Genomic DNA, 25,562 nt, shown 5'->3' on the forward strand with positions numbered 1-25,562 from the left:
GCTATGATCTGCTTTGCTGCATTTTATGTATTAATTTGATATACTAACCCGGTCATTAATGTTTCTGATTGATTCTCGGTACTTCTCTAAGAGAACACACTCTTGGTTTGTAGTATTTTATTTATGTCTATTACCATTGAGCATCATGATTGGGTGAATTTGATTTTAAATTGGAAGGTCCGGCACCAGCGCGTCAGGTGATCAAGATCGCGGAGGCGATCGAAACGCGTCTGAGGCGGACACTTGTCTGACAAAATGAATTAAAACGTCGGAATTGAAACTTTGGAACCGTTTGTTGTCTTTACTTTTGGACGTCAGCGTTGTGCATGGTTGAGAGGTCCATACCTGCTTTCAACTCCCTTTGTTTCAATGGGGAGTTCAGGACTTTGTCTCTATATATATATATATATATATATATATATACATATATATATTACCTACTGGCGGTCGCCAGTAGGTAGTTATAGTTAGGACCACGTTTCCATAGGAAAACCTCAACATTCTATTTTGAATAACTTTGGCGCCGGTCGATGAATCCTCGCGAATTTCTCAAAATAGGTGGGGCGCTACGGTCCGCTCCTACCCTGAAAGTCTCGGGGGGATCCGTCAAGCGGGGGCTGAGATAAAAGGGGGGTCCCAAAACGCGTTTTTCCCATGCATTTTTCCATAGGACCTTTAGAACGACCTACAGCCCGAACGGCTGAACAGAATTACTAGAAATTTGGCAGAGAGGTAGTCCGTAGGTCAAGGAAGTGCCTTTTGTAGGTTTGGTGTAAATCAGTTCAGTAGATTTTGAGAAAATAGCCTTTAAATCAATATATATATCTGAGCCAGCTTACGGTACGCTTACCGTACGCTTACGGTAAGCGTACGGTGGCGTGCGCGAGCGCGATTCTGATTGGCTCTTAGATCTTAGTAAACATTCGAATCGGCCGAAACCAGGAAGCGGCGGCCGCCATTTTGTGTATTTCACTCTGAAAAAAAAGAGTGAAAACAAGGAAAGGGGGCAATGAGGAGAGTTACAGACCCCCTAACAATTGTAAGGGGGTCAAAGAAGGACAGAAAAGTACAAAAAAAACATTTATTGATTTTAAAAAAAATCACGGGGTACGCGTACGGTAAGCTCACGGTAAGCGTACGGTAAAAAAAATAAAAATAAATAAATGAAAATCAGATTTAATAGTTTAGAAATTAGGGAGCTCTAAAAAGAGCTGTTGTGTTTATGGAGTCATTTTTTTAGTGGTACCTACAAGTAAGTACCGATGCAGAGTCTAAGGTTCAAGAGGAAGACTCTGTTCCCTTCATCATTGAAGTGCACACCATCTCCTCTATAAATGTCTTGCATGTCGTAACGCAAGTTGTTGTGGTAAATGGCACCCATACCATAGTCACGGAGGAAAGCAGAAACAGATTTGTTGACGTGCTTTCTTGCTTTGTCAATCTGTGGACAGAAATGATTGGACCAGTTCCATTTTTGCCTTTGGCATATGTTGGAAAACACAAAGGCAGTTTTAGGGAAAAGTGTAAACAGTTGTGCAAAGGTGTCCTTCATAAGCATTTCCAGACCTACCCCAGTCAAAGTGCCTAGGTCATTGCCACCACAGTGCACTATTATGAGGTCAGGGTGTTGGATTTGAATGAAGGATTTCACCAATGGCATCAATTGGTGCCACTTTAACCCTCTCTGACCAATCCATTTAATGTCTACATTTGGCAAAGCAAGGTCTCTCACCATATCTGTTTTCTCTGCAAACTTTTCACTCCAGAAGACATAGCTGTGCCCTACAATCCACACTGTGAACATCTTCAAAGGAGAACTGGATGCACTCAGGAGGTGTCTTTCAGTAGAATGGCAATATGAAAAGAAAGACAGTTTGGAAATGGAGGCATACATATTTTTTACAAAACAAAAAGAACTGATTGGCTGTTTCATACCATTCTAGAAAAAAAACTAGGCTGTATGTGAAAATTAATAGAAGCATGTTTTGTATTGGTACAAAAAAATGTGTAACCAAAGAACAGTACTATGGATTTGCAGTTAGGATTGAAAAGTCAAGCACTCTTGCTCTGTGGAATTGAAACATTGTGTGTCGAACTTCTGACCTAACTGCACACAGCAGTGTTCCATGAGCTGTTGCTATGGTAGCAGGCAGAAGTCAAGTTGGGGGAAGGGTACTAGGCAGAAGTCAAGTTGGGGGCAGGGTACTTTTGGAAAAGGGTTGGTTTTCAACCAATAGAAATGTGTCATTACATTTGAAAAAAAGGGGGAAGCACTGAGATTTGAAACTTACATGTATATGTGTGGAAAAATAGAGGGAAAGTTTGCCATTATCTGGTTCTGCTGAGAGGAGAGAGGTGTACAGAACAGAGATCCTGGCTCTGATAATCTGCTGTTTGAGTGACACATTTCTTTCACAACTAACTAATTTTAAAGGTGAGTTTACAGTTTGAGAGGGGATGTATGTGGTAACTTAAGAAATGAATAATAGAAATGGGAATTGTTTTTGTTGTAGTTACACATGGTGGATTCATAATGTGTCAGTCTGTAAAAGAGATTTTCACTTGGCCCGAAAAAAAAAGAGCAGTAAGTGTGCTTTCAAATTGGCAAAGAAATTTCGTTTTGGCACTAATGTGAAAACATGACTCTGTGTCCATAGAAGAATTATAGGCAGAAATTTATTGCGTCTTGCTCTGGTGATTTCACAGTTGCAGTAGATGGAAAAGAGGAGCGAATTTTTGGGGGAAGAAGCAGAGGGTTAGCACACACCCATGTGCTTGCCATGTATAGTCATGCACAGTAATTAGAAGCGAGTGGGGTTTTCAGGTTTAAGTCTGTAATGCAAATACATTCAGCATCACTAAGGCTGGTTGCCCCTGCTGGAGTGTAGGCAGTCACAGAGAATACACACGGTGGTGGTCTGAAAAAAAAACAGCTTGGACATGTGCATTTAAATAAATTTAAAAAAAAGGTTTCAGAATGTGTCAGTCTGTAAAAGTGATTTCAAAGTGTAAAAAGAGATTTTCACTTGGCCCAAAAAAAAAAGAGCAGTAAGTGTGCTTTCAAATTGGCAAAGAAATTTCGTTTTGGCACTAATGTGAAAACATGACTCTGTGTCCATAGAAGAATTATAGGCAGAAATTTATTGCGTCTTGCTCTGGTGATTTCACAGTTGCAGTAGATGGAAAAGAGGAGCGAATTTTTGGGGGAAGAAGCAGAGGCTTAGCACACACCCATGTGCTTGCCATGTATAGTCATGCACAGTAATTAGAAGCGAGTGGGGTTTTCAGGTTTAAGTCTGTAATGCAAATACATTCAGCATCACTAAGGCTGGTTGCCCCTGCTGGAGTGCAGGCAGTCACAGAGAATACACACGGTGATGGTCTGAAAAAAAAACAGCTTGGACATGTGCATTTAAATAAATTTAAAAAAAAGGTTTCAGAATGTGTCAGTCTGTAAAAGTGATTTCAAAGTGTAAAAAGAGATTTTCACTTGGCCCGAAAAAAAAAGAGCAGTAAGTGTGCTTTCAAATTGGCAAAGAAATTTCGTTTTGGCACTAATGTGAAAACATGACTCTGTGTCCATAGAAGAATTATAGGCAGAAATTTATTGCGTCTTGCTCTGGTGATTTCACAGTTGCAGTAGATGGAAAAGAGGAGCGAATTTTTGGGGGAAGAAGCAGAGGCTTAGCACACACCCATGTGCTTGCCATGTATAGTCATGCACAGTAATTAGAAGCGAGTGGGGTTTTCAGGTTTAAGTCTGTAATGCAAATACATTCAGCATCACTAAGGCTGGTTGCCCCTGCTGGAGTGTAGGCAGTCACAGAGAATACACACGGTGGTGGTCTGAAAAAAAAACAGCTTGGACATGTGCATTTAAATAAATTTAAAAAAAAGGTTTCAGAATGTGTCAGTCTGTAAAAGTGATTTCAAAGTGTAAAAAGAGATTTTCACTTGGCCCAAAAAAAAAAGAGCAGTAAGTGTGCTTTCAAATTGGCAAAGAAATTTCGTTTTGGCACTAATGTGAAAACATGACTCTGTGTCCATAGAAGAATTATAGGCAGAAATTTATTGCGTCTTGCTCTGGTGATTTCACAGTTGCAGTAGATGGAAAAGAGGAGCGAATTTTTGGGGGAAGAAGCAGAGGCTTAGCACACACCCATGTGCTTGCCATGTATAGTCATGCACAGTAATTAGAAGCGAGTGGGGTTTTCAGGTTTAAGTCTGTAATGCAAATACATTCAGCATCACTAAGGCTGGTTGCCCCTGCTGGAGTGTAGGCAGTCACAGAGAATACACACGGTGGTGGTCTGAAAAAAAAACAGCTTGGACATGTGCATTTAAATAAATTTAAAAAAAAGGTTTCAGATTGTGTCAGTCTGTAAAAGTGATTTCAAAGTGTAAAAAGAGATTTTCACTTGGCCCGAAAAAAAAAGAGCAGTAAGTGTGCTTTCAAATTGGCAAAGAAATTTCGTTTTGGCACTAATGTGAAAACATGACTCTGTGTGCATAGAAGAATTATAGGCAGAAATTTATTGCGTCTTGCTCTGGTGATTTCACAGTTGCAGTAGATGGAAAAGAGGAGCGAATTTTTGGGGGAAGAAGCAGAGGCTTAGCACACACCCATGTGCTTGCCATGTATAGTCATGCACAGTAATTAGAAGCGAGTGGGGTTTTCAGGTTTAAGTCTGTAATGCAAATACATTCAGCATCACTAAGGCTGGTTGCCCCTGCTGGAGTGTAGGCAGTCACAGAGAATACACACGGTGGTGGTCTGAAAAAAAAACAGCTTGGACATGTGCATTTAAATAAATTTAAAAAAAAGGTTTCAGAATGTGTCAGTCTGTAAAAGTGATTTCAAAGTGTAAAAAGAGATTTTCACTTGGCCCGAAAAAAAAAGAGCAGTAAGTGTGCTTTCAAATTGGCAAAGAAATTTCGTTTTGGCACTAATGTGAAAACATGACTCTGTGTGCATAGAAGAATTATAGGCAGAAATTTATTGCGTTTTGCTCTGGTGATTTCACAGTTGCAGTAGATGGAAAAGAGGAGCGAATTTTTGGGGGAAGAAGCAGAGGCTTAGCACACACCCATGTGCTTGCCATGTATAGTCATGCACAGTAATTAGAAGCGAGTGGGGTTTTCAGGTTTAAGTCTGTAATGCAAATACATTCAGCATCACTAAGGCTGGTTGCCCCTGCTGGAGTGTAGGCAGTCACAGAGAATACACACGGTGGTGGTCTGAAAAAAAACCAGCTTGGACATGTGCATTTAAATAAATTTAAAAAAAAGGTTTCAGAATGTGTCAGTCTGTAAAAGTGATTTCAAAGTGTAAAAAGAGATTATCACTTGGCCCGAAAAAAAAAGAGCAGTAAGTGTGCTTTCAAATTGGCAAAGAAATTTCGTTTTGGCACTAATGTGAAAACATGACTCTGTGTCCATAGAAGAATTATAGGCAGAAATTTATTGCGTTTTGCTCTGGTGATTTCACAGTTGCAGTAGATGGAAAAGAGGAGCGAATTTTTGGGGGAAGAAGCAGAGGCTTAGCACACACCCATGTGCTTGCCATGTATAGTCATGCACAGTAATTAGAAGCGAGTGGGGTTTTCAGGTTTAAGTCTGTAATGCAAATATATTCAGCATCACTAAGGCTGGTTGCCCCTGCTGGAGTGTAGGCAGTCACAGAGAATACACACGGTGGTGGTCTGAAAAAAAACCAGCTTGGACATGTGCATTTAAATAAATTTAAAAAAAAGGTTTCAGAATGTGTCAGTCTGTAAAAGTGATTTCAAAGTGTAAAAAGAGATTATCACTTGGCCCGAAAAAAAAAGAGCAGTAAGTGTGCTTTCAAATTGGCAAAGAAATTTCGTTTTGGCACTAATGTGATAACATGACTCTGTGTGCATAGAAGAATTATAGGCAGAAATTTATTGCGTCTTCCTCTGGTGATTTCACAGTTGCAGTAGATGGAAAAGAGGAGCGAATTTTTTGGGGAAAAAGCAGAGGCTTAGCACACACCCATGTGCTTGCCATGTATAGTCATGCACAGTAATTAGAAGCGAGTGGGGTTTTCAGGTTTAAGTCTGTAATGCAAATATATTCAGCATCACTAAGGCTGGTTGCCCCTGCTGGAGTGTAGGCAGTCACAGAGAATGCACACGGTGGTGATCTGAAAAAAAAAAAAAGCTTGGACATGTGCATTTAAATAAATTTTAAAAAAAGAGCAGTTTGTGTGCATTCAAAATGGCAAAGAAATTTCGTTTTGTGACTGTTGTGAAAAGAAATGTAGTAATATATTTAAATACAATAAAGGATTTTTTTTTTTAGTTTTTTTCAGGTACTGCTGAAGAACAGTGAACAAAATTTAAGATGCCTACAAAATCTCGAGTTCAAAAAACGCTAAAAAAAAAACTATATTTGAGGACAACTGGAGGACCAAAGTTAGTAGAAGATGCTGATGTTGGGAAAAAGAAAAAATCTTCTGGTAAGCAAAAAAAACATTTCCTAAACAAAATATTGAAAACAAACAAAAATGTACAAAATGTCTGTTCTCGGAAAAATGTAACAAAACCTACAGAACAGCAAAAAATTGAGGATTTAGTTAATGCAAATATACCTTCTGCAATTGAAAAGTTTAACATAAACAGAAAAACAGCATTTAAAGAGATACGTAGAAAAATGTTTCAGAGAAGAGTTATGTCCAATTTGATAAAGGATATAAAGAAATATAAGCAAAAGGCTAAATATTATAAGAGAAAAAAAGAAATTGAAGCCATTGCAGCAAAAGCATTAGAATTAAAAAGGAAACTATTCATATTAATTTTGAATAGGATGCGTACATTAGATAAAATGGTTAATGTACTGAAATCACAAAGCAAAAGCAAAAGAGTAGTGAACAGAACAAACTTTTGTAAAGTGTTTTTAGGAAAGTGGATGCATAGTTCAAGTAGTGAACCTTTTTTTAATGAAGAAAGCTATTTTCAAAGTAATAGTTTGCTGCATGCAGTTGACACCAGAGGTCGTTCATACGAAGTAAAAAATGGTTGCATAATGGAGAAGGAGATAATGGTTCCAAGAGATGAGGTACAAGTGATGGCAGATGAGGCAATGGGGAGACGTCCTAAAGCCCCAGTGTACACTTGGAGTTGTAGTAGTATTTGCACTGTGCGTCAGGAATCTATTGACAGATTTCGAGAGTTTCTAAGAGAATATAGTAAAAAAAGTGTAAAACAAAAGATTAAGGTGCTTCAAAGTCTGGATCCATGCAGAGTGAGAGAGAATACTGGTTTGCAGGGTCATTCTCTTGCTTGTCTATCTAGAAAAGTGTGCAATAGTGTTTTCCATCATTTTAGGATGCTGGCTGTTCATCATACTGAAATGAGAAAGTTTGTGAGACGGTTGTATTTTGCCAAAAGTCCAGCAATAAAGTTAAATGAATTGAATAGGGCTCTGTTCCGAGGAACGGTATCAGATGTAGAGAAGGTTGTTGATGAAATTCAGTTTTGTTACTTTGGTCCTGAAGAAAACAGTGCAGAGAAGGACACAGTAAATGAGGCAGAAGTGGAAGAGAATGTAGAACCCTCTGTAAGTAACACATTTAATGATCACATAACAAAATTTGCAATAGTCTCTAATGAAAGACCAAATGTTACTTGTATTTGTTGCCGCAGAACTCATTATAGAAAACAAACTAGGAATGTTGATCTCTACAGAAAGAGTGAAAATGAAGATAATTATAAGTGGATGGATTTTGCCACATATATATTTCTTGAAAATTGTTTTGAATTGGGTGAAGATCAGCGTATTTGTAAATACTGCTACAACAAGTTAGAGGAAAATAGAATGCCGACCAGAGCTGTACATAATAATTTAGAATTGGATGCTATTCCTGCTGAACTTTCTGAATTAAATACATATGAGTCTATACTCATTCAATGTGTTCATCCGTTCCAGACCATAGTACGTATGGAGCCCAAAACTGGTAAATTACCTCCTTCAGATTTACTGAGAGGTTTAAAAGGTAGAGTGGTGTATTTGCCCTTGGATTTGAAAAAAAATATGGAAACTATTGATGCAGATACTTTGGAAACTGAACCATTAATTATTCTGGTTAATGGTGTCCCTACAAAGAATAAGAAGATTTGGCAGGAGCTGGTAGATGTGCGGAAAGTACAAAGAGCAAATTTGTATTTGAAAAAAAATAACAAATGGTATGAATCAATTTATATACAAGAAGAAGAAGAAGAAGAAGAAGATTTACAAGGAGACACAGAAACACCAACTGGACAAATTGAAAAAGTGGACAAGTCAAAGGAAGAAGAAATTTATGAACATTTTAGCATACATCCTCTCCATTCGAAAGAAGTTATGGGAGACAATATTGATCTCTTTCAGATGAAGAAAGCAAAAGGAAATCCCGTGAGTGTATGGGAGGAGAGCTTGGAAGCTCGATGTTTTCCCCAGCTGTTTCCTACAGGAAAAGGAGGACGATACGATGAACGTCCAGAACAGATTCCAGCTTCTGAGTATCGGACTACAAGACTATATGCTGAAGATCCCAGATTTCGACAAAGTATCCCTTATTTGTTCCATCTTTTATTTGAAAGCGACTTGTCTGCACTGTCTTATGCAGTAAATCACATTTTAAAAAGTGGAGTACATTTACAAAATGTGTCTGCTAAGGATTTTATGGAGAAAGTGCAGCACCGAGATGATCATTTGGAAACACAACTGATCAATCTGATGGCTTGTCAGCGTGGGACAAATGAATATTGGTACCGACGCCATGGTGAACTAAAATGCATGTTACGCAACTTAGGAACACCAACATGGTTCCTTACCCTAAGCTGCGCCGAGTACGCTTGGGATGATTTACTGGATTTTCTACGAGAGGCCAATTCAAACATTGGAAACATCGAATACAAGACAGCAGGAGAACTGTGCTCATTGGATCCGGTTAATGTTTGCAGATATTTCAATCATAGATTTGAGGCTATGATGTCCTTCATCTGCAATAAAAAAAATCCACCCCTTGGAGAAGTAGTGGATTTCTTTTGGAGAAAAGAGTACCAGGCAAGAGGTGCTCCTCATATTCATATGCTGCTGTGGATCAAGGATGCCCCAAAGTTTGGAACAGATACTGATGAAGCAGTGTTATCTTACATTGAAGAATATGCAACATGTGCTATACCTAAAAGCACAGAAGAGAACAAGTTAAAGGAGCAAGTTCTACGTTTCCAAAGCCATCGGTGTGGAAAATACTGTCGACGGAAATACAAGAGCAAAGAAAAATACTACACTAAATGTCGATTTGGATTTCCTAGACCTGTTCTTACAAATGGAAGAGTCAACAGTTTTATGTCAGCTGTGAGACATACTATCACAAGAAAATCACCTAAGAATACCTACAACCTTAAAAGAAAAGAAGAATCAAAAAATATAAATGACTACAACCCAGTCATTTTATCCATGTGGAACGCTAACATGGATATACAGTATGTTGCTGACAATTCCATTGCTGTTGCTCGATATGTAACGTCTTACATTACGAAATCAGAAAAAACAGAATTGAAGGAAATGTGGGAAGAGATTTCTCACGAGAAGACTGTCAGTAAGAAGCTGTACAGTTTCAGTTTGAAGATGTTATCGCATCGAGAAATTGGATCCTACGAATGTTCAGATAGGTTATCTTCTGCAAGTCTCTACTCGAAGTCAAGAAGAATAATTTGGGCAAGTTTAGGCCTTGCAGCAATGAGAAATCGGGTACTGAAATCTGTTGGAGAAATTGAATATTTGGCTGAGAATGACCCAGAAAGTACAGACATATTGAAAACAAACATGTTGGACACATATTATCCCAAGAGAAGTCATCATCTGGAGAACATGTGTCTCTATGAAGTGCTGCAGAACTACATTTATTCACGGAAAGCTGCAGAAGACATCAACAGTGGAAAATATAAAGTTGTTGGTGAAGAAGGATGTTTGGTGAAGCAAACCAAAGGAAGTTTGATAAATCACCGGAAGCTGAGTTGCGACACTACCGACAAGAAAGAATTTTACTACTTGGCTCTTTTACAGTTGTTTAAACCATGGCGTACAGAGGATGAACTACTGGGAGAATTCCAGAGCTATGAAGATTCTTTTAATGCTTGCAAAGACAGCATACAATGCAGTACATTCTCAACTTATCTGCAAATGTTAAATGAAGAAATTGAACAGGAAACTACAATTGCAGCAGAAATAGCTAGAGACAGTTCTCAGGACAGCCAAAGTTCAGGAACATACAGTCAAGATCCCCTAGGACAACCAATCGTTGAAAATGAAGCATCAATAGCCATGAATGAAGTGGAAACGGCTATGAATCAAGCTCAAGAAGAATTTATAGACTTAGAAAATTTGGAAAGACAACTGAATCAAGAGCAGCAACAAATTTATGAAGAGATCAAAAACAAAATTGATCACGGATTTCTACATATCAAAAAAGAGTGCTCATGCACATCATTTCATCCAATCAGGATGTATGTAAGCGGACAAGCTGGCACTGGAAAAAGTTTCCTAATTAAAGTCATCAGAAGCTACCTAAAGCAAAAAACGGATTCTACTTTGTCTTGTGTGGTTACTGCTCCAACTGGGTTAGCAGCATATAACATAAAAGGAATCACCTTACATCGTTTGCTAATGTTACCAGTGGAGCATGAGAACAAAATACAATTCAACAAGCTAACTGGAGAAGCATCCTTAGAAGTGTCAAGAGTATTGAAGAAGATGCAAGTTCTCATTATTGATGAGGTGAGCATGGTATCAAACTTAATGCTTGCCTTTGTGCATTTAAGAATGCAGCAAATTTTGAAGACAGACTATGACGTGTTATTTGGTGGAAAACACGTCATAGTTTTTGGGGATCTTTTGCAACTTACTCCAGTTAAAGGACAACCAGTGTTTAATACTGTGACACATGAAGACACGAAGAAGTCATTGGGAAGCATTGGAAATACAAATATTTGGTCCTTCTTTGAGTACAAGGAACTTACAACTAATATGAGGCAAGCAAACGATGAAGAATATGGAAGTATTCTGAAAGATATCAGAATTGGACTACTCACAGAAGTTGGCAAAAAAGCATTACAGAGTCGGCTGTTACATAACTTATTTCCAAAGGAAGAAATAGTTGCAGAGAAAATATACAAGAATATTGCAGAAAACAAAAGTGTCATCTGCTTAATGCCAACTCTACGTGAATGCTCAATATTTAATGAGGAGCTTTTGAAATTGGAAAATGAAGACATCATGAAATTGGAAGCAGTGGACAAAATTGAGGATGGAAGAATTACTGTCACAGTAACAGGCAAACTGAAAAATAAATTGGACTCACTAGAGAAGAATATCTCCAAAACAGCAGGATTAGAAAAAAATCTATATGTTTGCATGAACTGTAGAGTGTTTTTAAGGAGAAATTTGGATGTTGAAAAAGGCTTAGTGAATGGAGCGATGGGAAGAGTTGTGGGTTTTATTAATTATCAGAAAAAAGATGGAATTGAATGTTTAAAAATAAAATTTGATCACATAGAGGAAGTTAAAGACATTTGTCGTTGTTCAGTTCGTTTCATGCTTGTGAAAGACTTATATGTACGTAGGAAGCAGTTTCCGTTTTCACTAGCATATGCTGTAACTATCCACAAGTCTCAAGGATTGACTGTAGATTGTGCATTTGTGAACATTGGTTCAACTGTGTTCAAAGAAGGTATGGCATATGTAGCTTTGTCACGAGTCAAAACATTATCAGGTTTATTCATGATTGACTTTGATGATTCAAAAGTTAGTGCTGATACAAACTGTGTAAAGGAGTATAATAGATTAAGAAGAACCTATGCTCCTCATTTAGGTCAGTATCCTGTGTTGGAGAAACGTGTAGTTTCTCGTAAAAGGAGAAATGAGAATATCTGTAATGAAGATGTAGAGAAGAGGAAAAAAAAGAGGAGTGATGTAATTGCAAGCAAAAAGAATAAGGAAAATGAAGAACAGGTTGTAGGATGTCATTTTGAAAATAGCTCTGGTGTCAACTGCTACGCTAATGTAGTGCTGAATGTTGTATTTTATCTGGAAAGTTTGCAAGAGCAGATAATAGTAAATCAGGGAAAAAGATTCTGTTCAGAGCTCAGTCTCCTTTTTCAAAAGCTGAGTAAAGATAAAACTCAAATAGAAAGTGCTACTGACATTAGAAAACTTTTAGATGTATGTTCAGGACGAACACAGTTTTCTCAAAATGTACAGCAAGACGCACAGGAATTCTTGTTGTTTTTTCTTCAGGTAGTGGAAGAAGAAGGAGTTCCCATTGACATTTTTTTTGGTCTCTCTTATAAATGGGAACATAGTTGTGAAAATTGTTATAATATATGTGGCTCTATTGTTGATAATGAAAGGTTTATTTATTTGACATTGCCAGAGAGTAAAACAGTCACTTTTGCAAAATTAGTTAAAGATGCTAATCATAGCATGAAATGTGGTGAGTGTAATTCTGACATGTTTTCAACATTAATTTTAAGGGAATACGGACAGTATGTAATTTTAATGATGCAACGATGTAGAGCTGATGGTTCAAAATTGGATACTTTAATAAAGAAGTTTACAGGACAGCAATTATCAATTTCAGGAAAAACTTTTGTAACTGTTGCAATAATTTTCCATGATGGACCTACTGTTACTTCTGGACATTACACAGTTTATCTTAAATGTGAAAAAGGCTGGACACTGTGTAATGATTCCCAATTGATTTTCAAACAACGTTTGCCTTTTGATTTAGCAAATTCCTATCTAATCTTTCTGAAACCTAAATTTTAGAGAGACTTGGCAAGATCTGGACAAAATAATTTTACCATTTTACTGGATTACCATTGCAATTTTGTAGAAAAAATATTTTTTAAAATTATCATTTGGCCTAAAGGAAAGATAACCAATTGTAATGTGGACTTTTTAAATTTTTAATGCAATTTTGAAAAACCAATAATTTAGAGATAATCGGTAACTTCTGCACATTTTAAATTTTGGAATGCTATTGGACTGCCATTGGAAATTTTTACAAAAATGATTTAAAAAATTACTATTTGGCCATGTGGAAAAGTAACCAATTCTATTGTGGACTAAATAAATTATTCAAAAAATTTTTGTGAACCAAAATGTTACAGAGAATCGGTGAGATCTGGACAGATTAAACTTTAGAATTTTAATGGTTTTCCCTTGGAAATTTATTCCAGGGAAAAAAAAAAAATACAATTTGGCCTAAAGGAAATAAAATCAGATGTATTTTGGAGTTATTTGAGATATAATATTGTGATTATACTCCTGAAACAAAAATATCAGACGGTATTTTAAAGAAAAAAGTATTGTTTTTAGATGATATTTTTTTAGAATAATATGCATTTCTGTAATGATAAGTTTAAGTGAGAAGAGATTCTGGGCTTTTTTAATACAATCTTTGAGATTGTTATTTTTTTTTGCCCGCTGTAAAATGATGAATGCAATTGCTTTCACAATTTATAGTGAAATGCAATATATTCTGAAAACAGCAAAAATAAGGCAAAAATATTTTTTGGTAAAAAATGTAAATATGTGTACTGTATTATAAAATGGTTTAAAAATATTAATACTTTTTTCTTTTTTTTCAGATCGATATAGAAAATTTTCGTAAACTACAACCATTTAAAAAACTATTTTTTAAAAAAACAAATGAATAAATATTTTTTTCAGTGAGTATGGTAAGTCAATAGTAATAATTGTAGTCTCTCAAGGACCTTGTAATGTGAAAAATGATTTTTAGTGTTTTTTTTAAAAAATAAAAAAAAGGTACGCTTACCGTACGCGTACGGTAAAAAAAAAAAAAAAGTTTTTTAAAAAAAAAGGAAAAAAAAGATGAAAGATAAGGTTGGCTCTTAAAAGAACCGTTGTGTTCATGCAGGGACAGAGGAAAGGAACCATGGGAAAATCATTCAAAGCTACAAATGTGCTGATCTATTTTGTTATTCACTAGGGAAACACTGGTCTCCCTATAACAAATTAGAGCTTTACAAAATGTGCAATGAATATCAACCTTCCGAAATCGAGGGTTCATTTCCAGAGGGCCAGCAAAAGGAGATTCTCCCCCCACAGATGAAGGGCTCACCTGAGCTGCAGAAGAAGGAGTAAGCTCTGCAGGTGATGGTCCAGGCTGAGCTGCTGTGGATGTACTGGCTCGTCTTTCTGAAGAGTTACCTCCAAAAAGTTGAGCATGTGTCCTTTTGTGTACATCCTTGAGGTGCCTCATCATGGTGTGATTCCCAAAGGAATACTTCCTGTCAGGATTACCTCTAGAAAGTACACGCTTACACAGCTTGCAAGTAACTAAGGGTGCATTCACCTTTTGCTGGCCTTCTGGAAAAGTAAAATAATCCCAAACATAAGAAGGCTTTACTTTCCTCGCTCTCTGCCTCAAGACAGTGCTGCTGGTGCTAGCCTCACTCTCAGAAGAGCTCTGCTGTTCTGCCATCGTATCCCAAAGACAAACCAGCTCCTTCTCCCAAGGGATCACAAGCAGAAATGAGGGGAATGGGTGTGGTGTAGGAGAGTTCTAGAACTGAAAGTAGTTTCAACCAATCAAAAGTTGTGTTTCATGATCACATGACCTACCGTACGCTTACGGTACGCTTACGGTGCGCTTACGGCAAAAAGTACGCGTGCGCGTAAAAAAGACACGCGCTTGCGCGCATGCGCATAACAGTCATTTCCCGGCACTTCCGCGTAACGTGCGCGTGTTGCGTAAGCGCGCACGCGTCCCACGCGCAGTACGCGCGCTACGCAAAGTACGTAACTATACGCAAGCAGCGTAGATAGATTACGGACGTTGCGTAAACCGTACGCTTACCGTGAGCTTACGGTACGCGTACTATAAAAAAAAAAAAAAAAAATCTAGAAATAAATTTTACTTGTTTATTTAAAAAAATTTATATAAAATAAATATTTAATGATTTTAAAAAATGAAGCATAGTCTTTATAAAAGGTAAAAAATTAAATTAAAAATATGTTTGAAAAAAATGAAGAAAAAAAAAAAAAAATTAGCATTTAAAAAACCTTGCAAATTCACTGAAAAAACCATAGGTTTCACACACGTTATAGTTAGGAATTAGCATTTAAAAAACCTTAGAAATTCACTGAAAAAACCATAGGTTTCACACACGTTATAGTTAGGAATTAGCATTTAAAAAACCTTAGAAATTCAGTGAAAAAACCATAGGTTTCACACACGTTATAGTTAGGAATTAGCATTTAAAAAACCTTAGAAATTCAGTGAAAAAACCATAGGTTTCACACATGTTATAGTTAGCTGGACATTTTACTCGTAAAAAACCAATGAAATTGCCCCGTTATAGTTAGTTCAGCTAACTATAACTCGCGCGCCCGCAATGCACTGCTGATGACGTCACATATTACATCACTCATGGCATGGTCAGTGACATCACTCATGACATCACTGATGACATCTCAAATGACATCACTGATGACATCACTGATGACATCATCCTTGTGATAGAGTGGCAGACCTCCTCTCACCTTAATATAATCTTTGATACACACATTCAAAAATAGAGACTAAAAATTTCAAAACAATGGACATACCAATACCAGTTACAACAACCTCATCAGTAATTTAAAGATCCACATACACATCCACTCATTCACCAACAGTCCTACACAGTCACTCATACATATACTCACTCATCATATGTACTCATACATCTATACATCCTGTTACACAATGCCACTCATCCATAGAGTTACTCACACACATAGTCACTCATGCTAAAAAAGAATAAAACATACATTTACTTGCATATACAGTAATACACACACCACCATACTTACTTCTACGGAAACTTACACATACTTAGTCTTTTAAACAATCACTTATAGAAACACATACTTATTCATACAGGAACTCTTTCAATCTCTCCCTCTCATATATACTCACATATATACACCAATACTCACATATACTAGTTTAAAACATATGTAGTTACTCCTGAAGACACTATTGAGACAGTCATTCACTCACTAACACACCCATACACACACTCATCCACCCATACAGTCCTGCACACATGCTGTCTTCAACACATACAAACAGTGAGTCACTCATTCATGCATCTATGCACTACGTAATACCCCCCACCGTACCATGCAGACACTCAGACTGATACTCAAAAAAACAACTAATAACCTATATAGACACCCATGTAGCTACTCACCAACCCATGCAGCCACTTATACACAAAGTGAGAGATACACTTAATCAGTCAGTTACACAATCAATTTTTCAAAAACAAATCATCCATTTAGACACTTATATACCCATTTATTCTTCCATCGACCTTGAGATATACATATATAAAACATATTTAATTTTCAGAAAAACCCACATTCACTGGATGATGTCATCAGTGATGTCATCAGTGATGTCATTTGAGATGTCATCAGTGATGTCATGAGTGATGTCACTGACCATGCCATGAGTGATGTAATATGTGACGTCATCAGCAGTGCATTGCGGGCGCGCGAGTTATAGTTAGCTGAACTAACTATAACGGGGCAATTTCATTGGTTTTTTACGAGTAAAATGTCCAGCTAACTATAACATGTGTGAAACCTATGGTTTTTTCACTGAATTTCTAAGGTTTTTTAAATGCTAATTCCTAACTATAACGTGTGTGAAACCTATGGTTTTTTCACTGAATATATATATACATACATATATATATGAAAACAATTGAGAGAGAAAAAAACACACCCATTTCACTACATTATTCCAATATCCTAATTTTAGGTAATATTGAGATCCTATCGGCATGTATTACTTGATGCATGAGTTTTATAAACAGTTTTATACTCAATATATTTATTGCGGATTTGCACAAAGTTTTGAATTGCACTTTTGCACTTTAGTACTTCATTCATTGCACTTTTAGGCATTATTGCACTTTATGTAAAATATTTATACATATTAAATTACTAAATTATATACAAAAAAATATATATAATGTTTTTTTAATAAAAAAATATATTAAAAATAGTTATTATTCATGTCGATAGGAAATATTAGAATACATTCGGAGAGGACTGGTATGACTAGATTCATTTAACACTTGCTATCACTGCGTTTTGGATTTTATCCAGATTATATCTATGGAGTAGTGTCAGAATACATAGCTGACTATATTTGCACGTATATCTATTATTCTTCTACTGTGTATGATTTACATTTCACACTAGATTTGTCTTGAATTGCCCATGTATCACATATGTTCTCATTTTCAACATAGATGATGGAAAACTTATACGTATATATTATTTCTTTATGTGTTCCGAGTTTACTACAACAAAATGTATTTAAACTTTGTATATAGTACTTAACTCGGTATACTGGGCCATACTTACTTCTGATTATGTTTGTAATTGAATTACGTGCATTTATTAAGAGTCTGTTTTTCCGCAGGAAGGTGCAAATGTAATACGATAGTATGTCTTCTATTTCCTCTCCACCATGTGATGGGTGTGTTTGCCTTTTTAAATCGCGTCATACGCAAAGTTTGTCCCATGTGATCAAGCCACTTCGGTGGCGAAACGCGTCATGACAGAAGGGAGACTCTTATACTTTTTGTAATAAAGAGTGTTCACCGACGAAGAGGAGTTCGTGTATTCTTGTTTGCGCAAAACTGAGGAATACTGCGTGCCTATATTCGTATCGTTTGGAAGTGGGTCTGCTTCCGGTTACGAACCCCCTCCCCTCAAGCAGGCAGCCGTTATCAGCCAACGTGTTCGAGAAGCGGTCCGGAAGGACATTGAACAGCGGCAGCCCCCTGTATGAAGATTTCCTCATCCGAATCGACGAACTGAACAGCAGACGGGTCGGAGGACGTGCCGGCAGTTGAGTTGGTCGAATATAAGTGGTGAGTGGAACTGAGTTAACTCACAGGTGGGGAGGTGTCGGTATATATATACAGTTTCCAAGCGCTGTTGGACAATCTCGGCGCTGGACTCCCATTTGAATTTCAGTATGTCAATGGACGCTTTGCGGGATCGTGAAGCAGCAGCTGATGCTTTATTCAGTAACACGCCCGGTACTACAATACCAAGTTCGAGTACTGTCACAACTGATATGAATTCTGATGTTACTTCTTTGCTTAAGCGTTTGGAGAAATGCATGAAGAGTGAGATCAGAAAATGGTGGGAACATAAATCTCTACAGAAATACGAGGAAGCGGGTAGAGTACCCCGCGGTCTAAGGATCTTTGTAGCACCATCTTATGAAAAACCCAACCCGGATATGTTAAAGGAGTGGGCAGCAAATAATTTAGCTGCATCAATGAATATGGTCATCATACTCATCAAATACGCCAAAATTGATCGTGAGAGCTTATTGAAAGAAATTGGGGATATCAATGAGCAATTGAACAAACTTGAACAAACTGAGTACATTATCAAAACTAAGAAAGAAATTGGCGAAAGGATGAAAAAACATGAGGACAGGATTAAAATACGTAAGGCATTCAAATATGCGAGGGACAAAACCGACTACGAGTTGGGACAAATATTCACGTTTTCCCGCAAGTACGATTATGCCAAGAAAAACATGTCGGGACGTACAACTCAAAAAAATGTGGTCCCCAGCACAGAAACTGCAGAAACCAGGAATGATAGAGGAGAATTGAGCTCAGAGACAAGCTCATTGACGAGCGAATACGAATCTGATGATGGCACCAACACAAATCAAAGAACGGGTGAGCAGATGAATATTCTTAGTCCGGCTGAGGAGCTGAATTTTTTAGCGGAGGACCGGCTGCAAACACTGCGACCACGGAACCGGAACCTGCCGCAAACAACAACAAGCGAAAAAACCAGCGTCGCCGAGAAAGGCGCAAATGCAGGAAGAGGCAGATCAAAAAAACAGTGGCGCAGGAAATAATGGTCAACAGCAATACGGTTGTCAATCTATCTCAACTTGTCCTCACCAAAGCGGAAACACAGATTCTTGCACTCGGCCTATCTTTTTGCCCGGAGAGCAGCTTCAATTATGCGAAAACTCGCATCGACATCTACAAATATATTAGGAAGCTGAAATTACAAAAATTCTTCACTATTAAAGAGGGCAATACTACTTCAGTCCTGCCTGACAATGCAAGTACTTCGGTCATTAGTAACCAGCCCAATCTTGCAGCATCTGATGCTTCCATTATGCTCACAATAAGCGAACTTAATAATGAAAATCATCTTACTGATGTCCCTACCATGAGTCAATTCTCCACACAGGAAAGACTTGGCATACATAATCTGACAGAATCTAGTGCTGGACTTAGTCCTTTCAAGGCCAAATCTAAATTTTATCCGATGATGCCTAAGGACGCCATAGACATTTTTCACGAACGCTTAATAGAGGACATCAAGAAATTATACCATCGAACTAATCACAACAAAACCAGACTTAAACACCACAATTTGCAATATGAGAATCTTGTTCGCAAATTAAGGGACAGAAAGGACATTGTCATTTCTATGTCAGACAAGGGTGGCAATGTGGTCATCTGGCCAAAGGAACAATACATAAAAGAGGCCCAGACACAATTGTCCAATACTGAGTGCTATTCCAAAACCACACTTAGTGAATATCATAAAGCCAAAGACACGATTAAGAAAGATCTCATGAACTGGAAACGACAGGGTCTTATTTCCAGTCAAGAAATGAACTTTATGCTTAATGACTTTCCCATCATTCCCACCCTGTATCTAATACCTAAGGTACATAAACAAATTAATCCCCCGCCTGGCAGACCGATTATTTCGGCGATTGGAGGAATGAGTGAGCATATCACCGAATATGTTGACTATTTTTTACAACCTTTTGTACAAGGACTGCCATCCTATATTAGAGACACGGATGATTTTTTAAACAAAATTCAAAACATCAAATGGGAAGATGATCTGTTATTAGTGGTTATGGATATTGAGTCTCTATATACCAGCATTGACCATCATGCTGGTTTGTCGGCTATCAAGCATTATTTGGACAATAGACCCCTTGGCATGTATAACCACAACATTATGCTTCTAGAGATGATCAAATGGTGTCTTTTTAACAATTTCTTCATGTTTGAGAATTCAGTATATCGTCAGACAAGGGGTGTAGCCATGGGGGCTTGCTTCTCTCCCAGCTACGCATGTTTACATGTGGGCTGGTGGGAGGAGCAGACCCTCCATGGCACTTTGGCTAGAGTGGCGGACAGACAAGTGATGCATTGGCTTAGATATATAGACGATGTTTTTTTCATTTGGAGAGGTGACCGTGAGAGTGCTTTATTGTTTATTAATGAATTGAATAACAACACATGCAATCTTAAATTCACTGCATCAATTAGCGCCTCTGAGGTTCCCTTTCTAGATACTATGATTTACATCCAGGATGGTCGTCTTGCATCTACACTTTTTAGAAAGCCCACAGCAGGGAACGCCACCCTACATGCAACTAGCTCTCACCCCAGCCATCTGATTAGAAGCAACCCCTACGGGGAGCTTCTTAGGCTGAAACGAATATGCAGTACTGATGAGGAATTTGTTAAATGCTCTGAACAGGCATTATGCAGATTCAGGGAAAGGGGATATAAAAATAACATCCTTAAACAAGCTCAGGTGAAGGTGGCTCTGAAATCTCGAGAGGACCTTCTATCCCCTAAGACAAATGTTGTTACACCTGTGACCAATAATTCTCAAGAAGGCAATACACCCCGTCTTATCATTGCATACAATAAACAGCACAATCAGCTCAGGGGGATTGTTAATCGTAACTGGCCAATACTGAAAACAGACGCAGTGTTGACCCCTAGATTACCATCCACTCCTATCATTACTTTTAGACGGGCAGTTTCGATGAGAAACCAGTTGGTGTCTAAAAATGCTGAAACCATTACCAAAACAAATTGGTTGCAAAGAAAGGGTTTCTTCAAATGCACTTCGTGCAGGGCATGTAAGTTTGGAGTGAATACCTTGCAGTATAACACTCCTTTCAGTCCCTCTCCAATACAAATTAGGGGACATTACACTTGCCGCACGGATTTTGCAGTGTATGTCCTAACTTGCACCTGCGGTCTTAGATACGTAGGTAGCACTAAATTACAAGTTCATGCACGCATTTTACAGCACCTCAGGGCCATCGTAAATAATGATTCCACCTACCCTGTGGCCCGTCACTTTAGAGCTGTTCATGACAATGACCTTACCTGTCACTCTTATTATGTAATTGATGCAATACCGAAATTAAAGCAAGGGGGTAGTAGAGAACGTATGCTTAGACAACTGGAAACACGAATAATCATTGAGCTCGATACTAAAACACCTTTCGGGCTCAACACAACGGAAGATATGCACAACTTCCTATAAAAGTCCAGTGACAAAGATAGCAGAAATATCATCTTGTTGTGCTTCTTTTCATATTTACTCTGTGTCGAGGCATGGGTCTTTACCCCCTTGCCTTTAACCATATGCTTTGGTGGTTTTGGGTCTGGAGGTGCATGTTACGAAATACTAGCAATTCTATATTCTATGATTATCTATCTAGATTTGTTATACTAGCTGCTGCCTCACATCATGAAAACAATTGAGAGAGAAAAAAACACACCCATTTCACTACATTATTCCAATATCCTAATTTTAGGTAATATTGAGATCCTATCGGCATGTATTACTTGATGCATGAGTTTTATAAACAGTTTTATACTCAATATATTTATTGCGGATTTGCACAAAGTTTTGAATTGCACTTTTGCACTTTAGTACTTCATTCATTGCACTTTTAGGCATTATTGCACTTTATGTAAAATATTTATACATATTAAATTACTAAATTATATACAAAAAAATATATATAATGTTTTTTTAATAAAAAAATATATTAAAAATAGTTATTATTCATGTCGATAGGAAATATTAGAATACATTCGGAGAGGACTGGTATGACTAGATTCATTTAACACTTGCTATCACTGCGTTTTGGATTTTATCCAGATTATATCTATGGAGTAGTGTCAGAATACATAGCTGACTATATTTGCACGTATATCTATTATTCTTCTACTGTGTATGATTTACATTTCACACTAGATTTGTCTTGAATTGCCCATGTATCACATATGTTCTCATTTTCAACATAGATGATGGAAAACTTATACGTATATATTATTTCTTTATGTGTTCCGAGTTTACTACAACAAAATGTATTTAAACTTTGTATATAGTACTTAACTCGGTATACTGGGCCATACTTACTTCTGATTATGTTTGTAATTGAATTACGTGCATTTATTAAGAGTCTGTTTTTCCGCAGGAAGGTGCAAATGTAATACGATAGTATGTCTTCTATTTCCTCTCCACCATGTGATGGGTGTGTTTGCCTTTTTAAATCGCGTCATACGCAAAGTTTGTCCCATGTGATCAAGCCACTTCGGTGGCGAAACGCGTCATGACAGAAGGGAGACTCTTATACTTTTTGTAATAAAGAGTGTTCACCGACGAAGAGGAGTTCGTGTATTCTTGTTTGCGCAAAACTGAGGAATACTGCGTGCCTATATATATATATATATATATATGTATATATATTATAGTTACGACCTAGTTTCCATAGGAAATCTCAAAATTCTATTTTGAATAACTTTGGCGCCGGTTGACGAATCCTCGCGAAATTTTCAAAACTAATGGGGCGCTCCGCTCCGCTCCTACCCTGAAAGTCTCGGGGTGATTCGTCAAGCGGGGGCCGAGAAAAAAGGGGGGTCCCAAAACGCGTTTTCCCAATGCATTTTTCCATAGGACCTTTAGACACAGCTACAGCCCGAACGGCTGAACAGAATTACGTGAAATTTGGCAGAGAGGTAGCCATAAAGTCAAGGAAGTCCCTTTTGCAGGTCTGGTGTAAATCTGTTCAGTATTTCCTGAGAAAATAGCATTTAAAAGCATATCAATATCTATACGCGCGCACCATGCGCGCACTGTGCGCGCACCCTGCCGTCTGCGAGCGCAATTCTGATTGGTTGTTAGATGTCGGTAAACATTCGAATCGGTCCAAACTAGGAAGTGTCGGACGCCATTTTGTCTCTCGCAGTCTGAGGGGGTGAAAAAAAAAGGAGGAGAACGTGAAAAGGGGGCAGAGTGGACAGTTCCTGACCCCCTAGCCTTGGTCAGGGGGTCACAGAAGGACCCCCAAGGGAAAAAAAACATTTTTTTGGGGGGGGAAAAATCGCGAGGTGCGCGCACCTAGCGCGCACCGCACGCACTGCGAACCGTGGGTGCTCGGTGCGCGAACAGCCCACAGCGCGTGCACACTGAGCAGGGTGCGCGCACCTCGCGATTTAAAAAAAAAAAAAATATTTCATCGTGCGCGCACGGTGAAAAACCAGAAAAAAAAAATTAATACATAACTTAGCATTTAAAAAACCGTACAAATTCACTGAAAAAACCATAGGTTTCACACACGTTATAGTTACGAATTAGCATTTAAAAAACCTTGCAAATTCACTTAAAAAACCATAGGTTTCACACATGTTATAGTTAGCTGGACATTTCACTCGTAAAAAACCTATGAAATTCCCCCGTTATAGTTACTGTATGCAACTATAACTCACGCGACCGCAATCCTCTGCTGATGACGTCAGATATTACATCACTGATGACATATGTGTCTTTATGAAAAATAAATATTTGTAATATATGTATAGATAGATAGATAGACTGATAGATAGATAGATAGATAGACTGATAGATAGATAGATAGACTGATAGATAGATAGATAGATAGATAGATAGACTGATAAATAGATAGATAGACTGATAAATAGATAGATAGATAGATAGATAGATAGATAGATAGATAGGTAGATAGATAGATAGATAGATAGATAGATAGATAGATAGATAGACTGATAAATAGATAGATAGATAGATAGATAGATAGATAGATAGATAGATAGATAGATAGATAGATAGATAGATAGATAGATAGACTGATAAATAGATAGATAGATAGATAGATAGATAGACTGATAAATAGATAGATAGATAGATAGATAGACTGATAAATAGATAGATAGACTGATAAATAGATAAATGATAGATCTACACAACTAAAACTAACAAAATATATTGCACAACTATAAGGCTTATTATTATTTTAAATCATCACCAATAAAAGGGTCACATCAGGAAATATTTTTTATTCATTAAATACAGGCATATAGCAGTCACGTTTAGGTGGCAAATATATTTTTCTATTATTTTTGGGGCATATGCTTACAATAAAAAGATTAATTAACCCCTGTACAGCCTGCTAAGACCAGACCTACTGATCTTGCTAATGCTTGCTTAGAAGTACAGTCATCATTCACACGTTTCTTTCTCTTCATAGGTCCCCGAAGGAAAAGTGGTGGTCCTCTCTTTCCGGTTTATAGACCTGGAAAGTGACAATTTGTGCCGCTATGACTTCATCGACGTGTACAATGGACATGCCAACGGGCAGCGCATTGGCAGGTTTTGTGGCACTTTCAGACCTGGAGCCCTGGTGTCTAACAGCAATAAGATGTTGGTGCAAATGATTTCCGATGCCAACACAGCTGGGAATGGCTTTGTGGCTATGTTTTCTGCAGCAGAGCCAAATGAGAGAGGTATTTTGATCAGAGTTTGAATATTAAAACCTAATAATAAAATCTGTTGCCGGTATTGATGAAAGCAACCTGCTGGCATTATTATATACTTCTCTTCGAATTTAATGCACATTTTCATCAAAAGATATTAGTTTATTCCCAGTGTTTATCTATTATCTGTGACATATGTATACATGTTTTGTACTACCAATGTTTTGATTTAGTGGCATTGCCGGTTTGATGCACTGCACACTCCTGCATATTATTTTCTTGCAAAAAAATAAAATTTCAAAAGCAAACTTTTTATGTATTGACGCATTGCCGTTTACAAAGTCTGCACATTTAATGTTGAAACTATCAACAAGTCAATACACATCATCAGGATTAGGGGTGTGCAAGGAAAGCTTGCATAGATTTCTATAAAAGGCCTTCCTTGGGATCCCTGAGTGTTGGAAATTGGGTTACTGGTTGATTGTGGTGTGTGCCCAGGTCAAGCATCAACCATGATCCTAGTCCGGGTAAGGCAAGAGCAAACCCCAAATTAACCTGTGCTCAACCCCCTGGTTGCTTGGCACAGAGCGGTCAGGCTTAACTTAGAGGCAATGTGTAAAGTATTTGTGCAACACTTCAAACAGTAAAACTGTGAAAACACCACACAAAAAGATCCCACACTAGGCTAGAAAAATAGAGCTTAATTTCTAAAATATAACAAGAGCAAAGCGTCAAAAATCCAATCATTATAACCAGAGTTATGAATCTTTAGAGAACTAACTGTAAAATAGCGCCTAAATGTAGAAACTGCCAATCATAGCTATCTGGTCACACTGGACTGGGTCAAAGTCAAAATTTCAGGCTGACAGCGAT

General features: G+C 37.6%; 1 protein-coding gene across 1 annotated transcript in view; it reads left to right on the top strand.

Moving 5' to 3' along the window:
* Positions 1–25,562, top strand: part of PCOLCE2 (procollagen C-endopeptidase enhancer 2) — a 321,396-nt gene that overhangs the window by 137,435 nt on the left and 158,399 nt on the right. The window contains exon 3 of the mRNA XM_085633604.1: positions 24,464–24,719. Coding sequence (XP_085489730.1) covers positions 24,464–24,719 — 256 coding nt within the window. The remainder of the gene's footprint in view (positions 1–24,463; positions 24,720–25,562) is intronic.

Source organism: Triturus cristatus, chromosome 11, assembly GCF_964204655.1.
Source record: "Triturus cristatus chromosome 11, aTriCri1.1, whole genome shotgun sequence".
NCBI classification, from domain to species: Eukaryota; Metazoa; Chordata; class Amphibia; order Caudata; family Salamandridae; genus Triturus; species Triturus cristatus.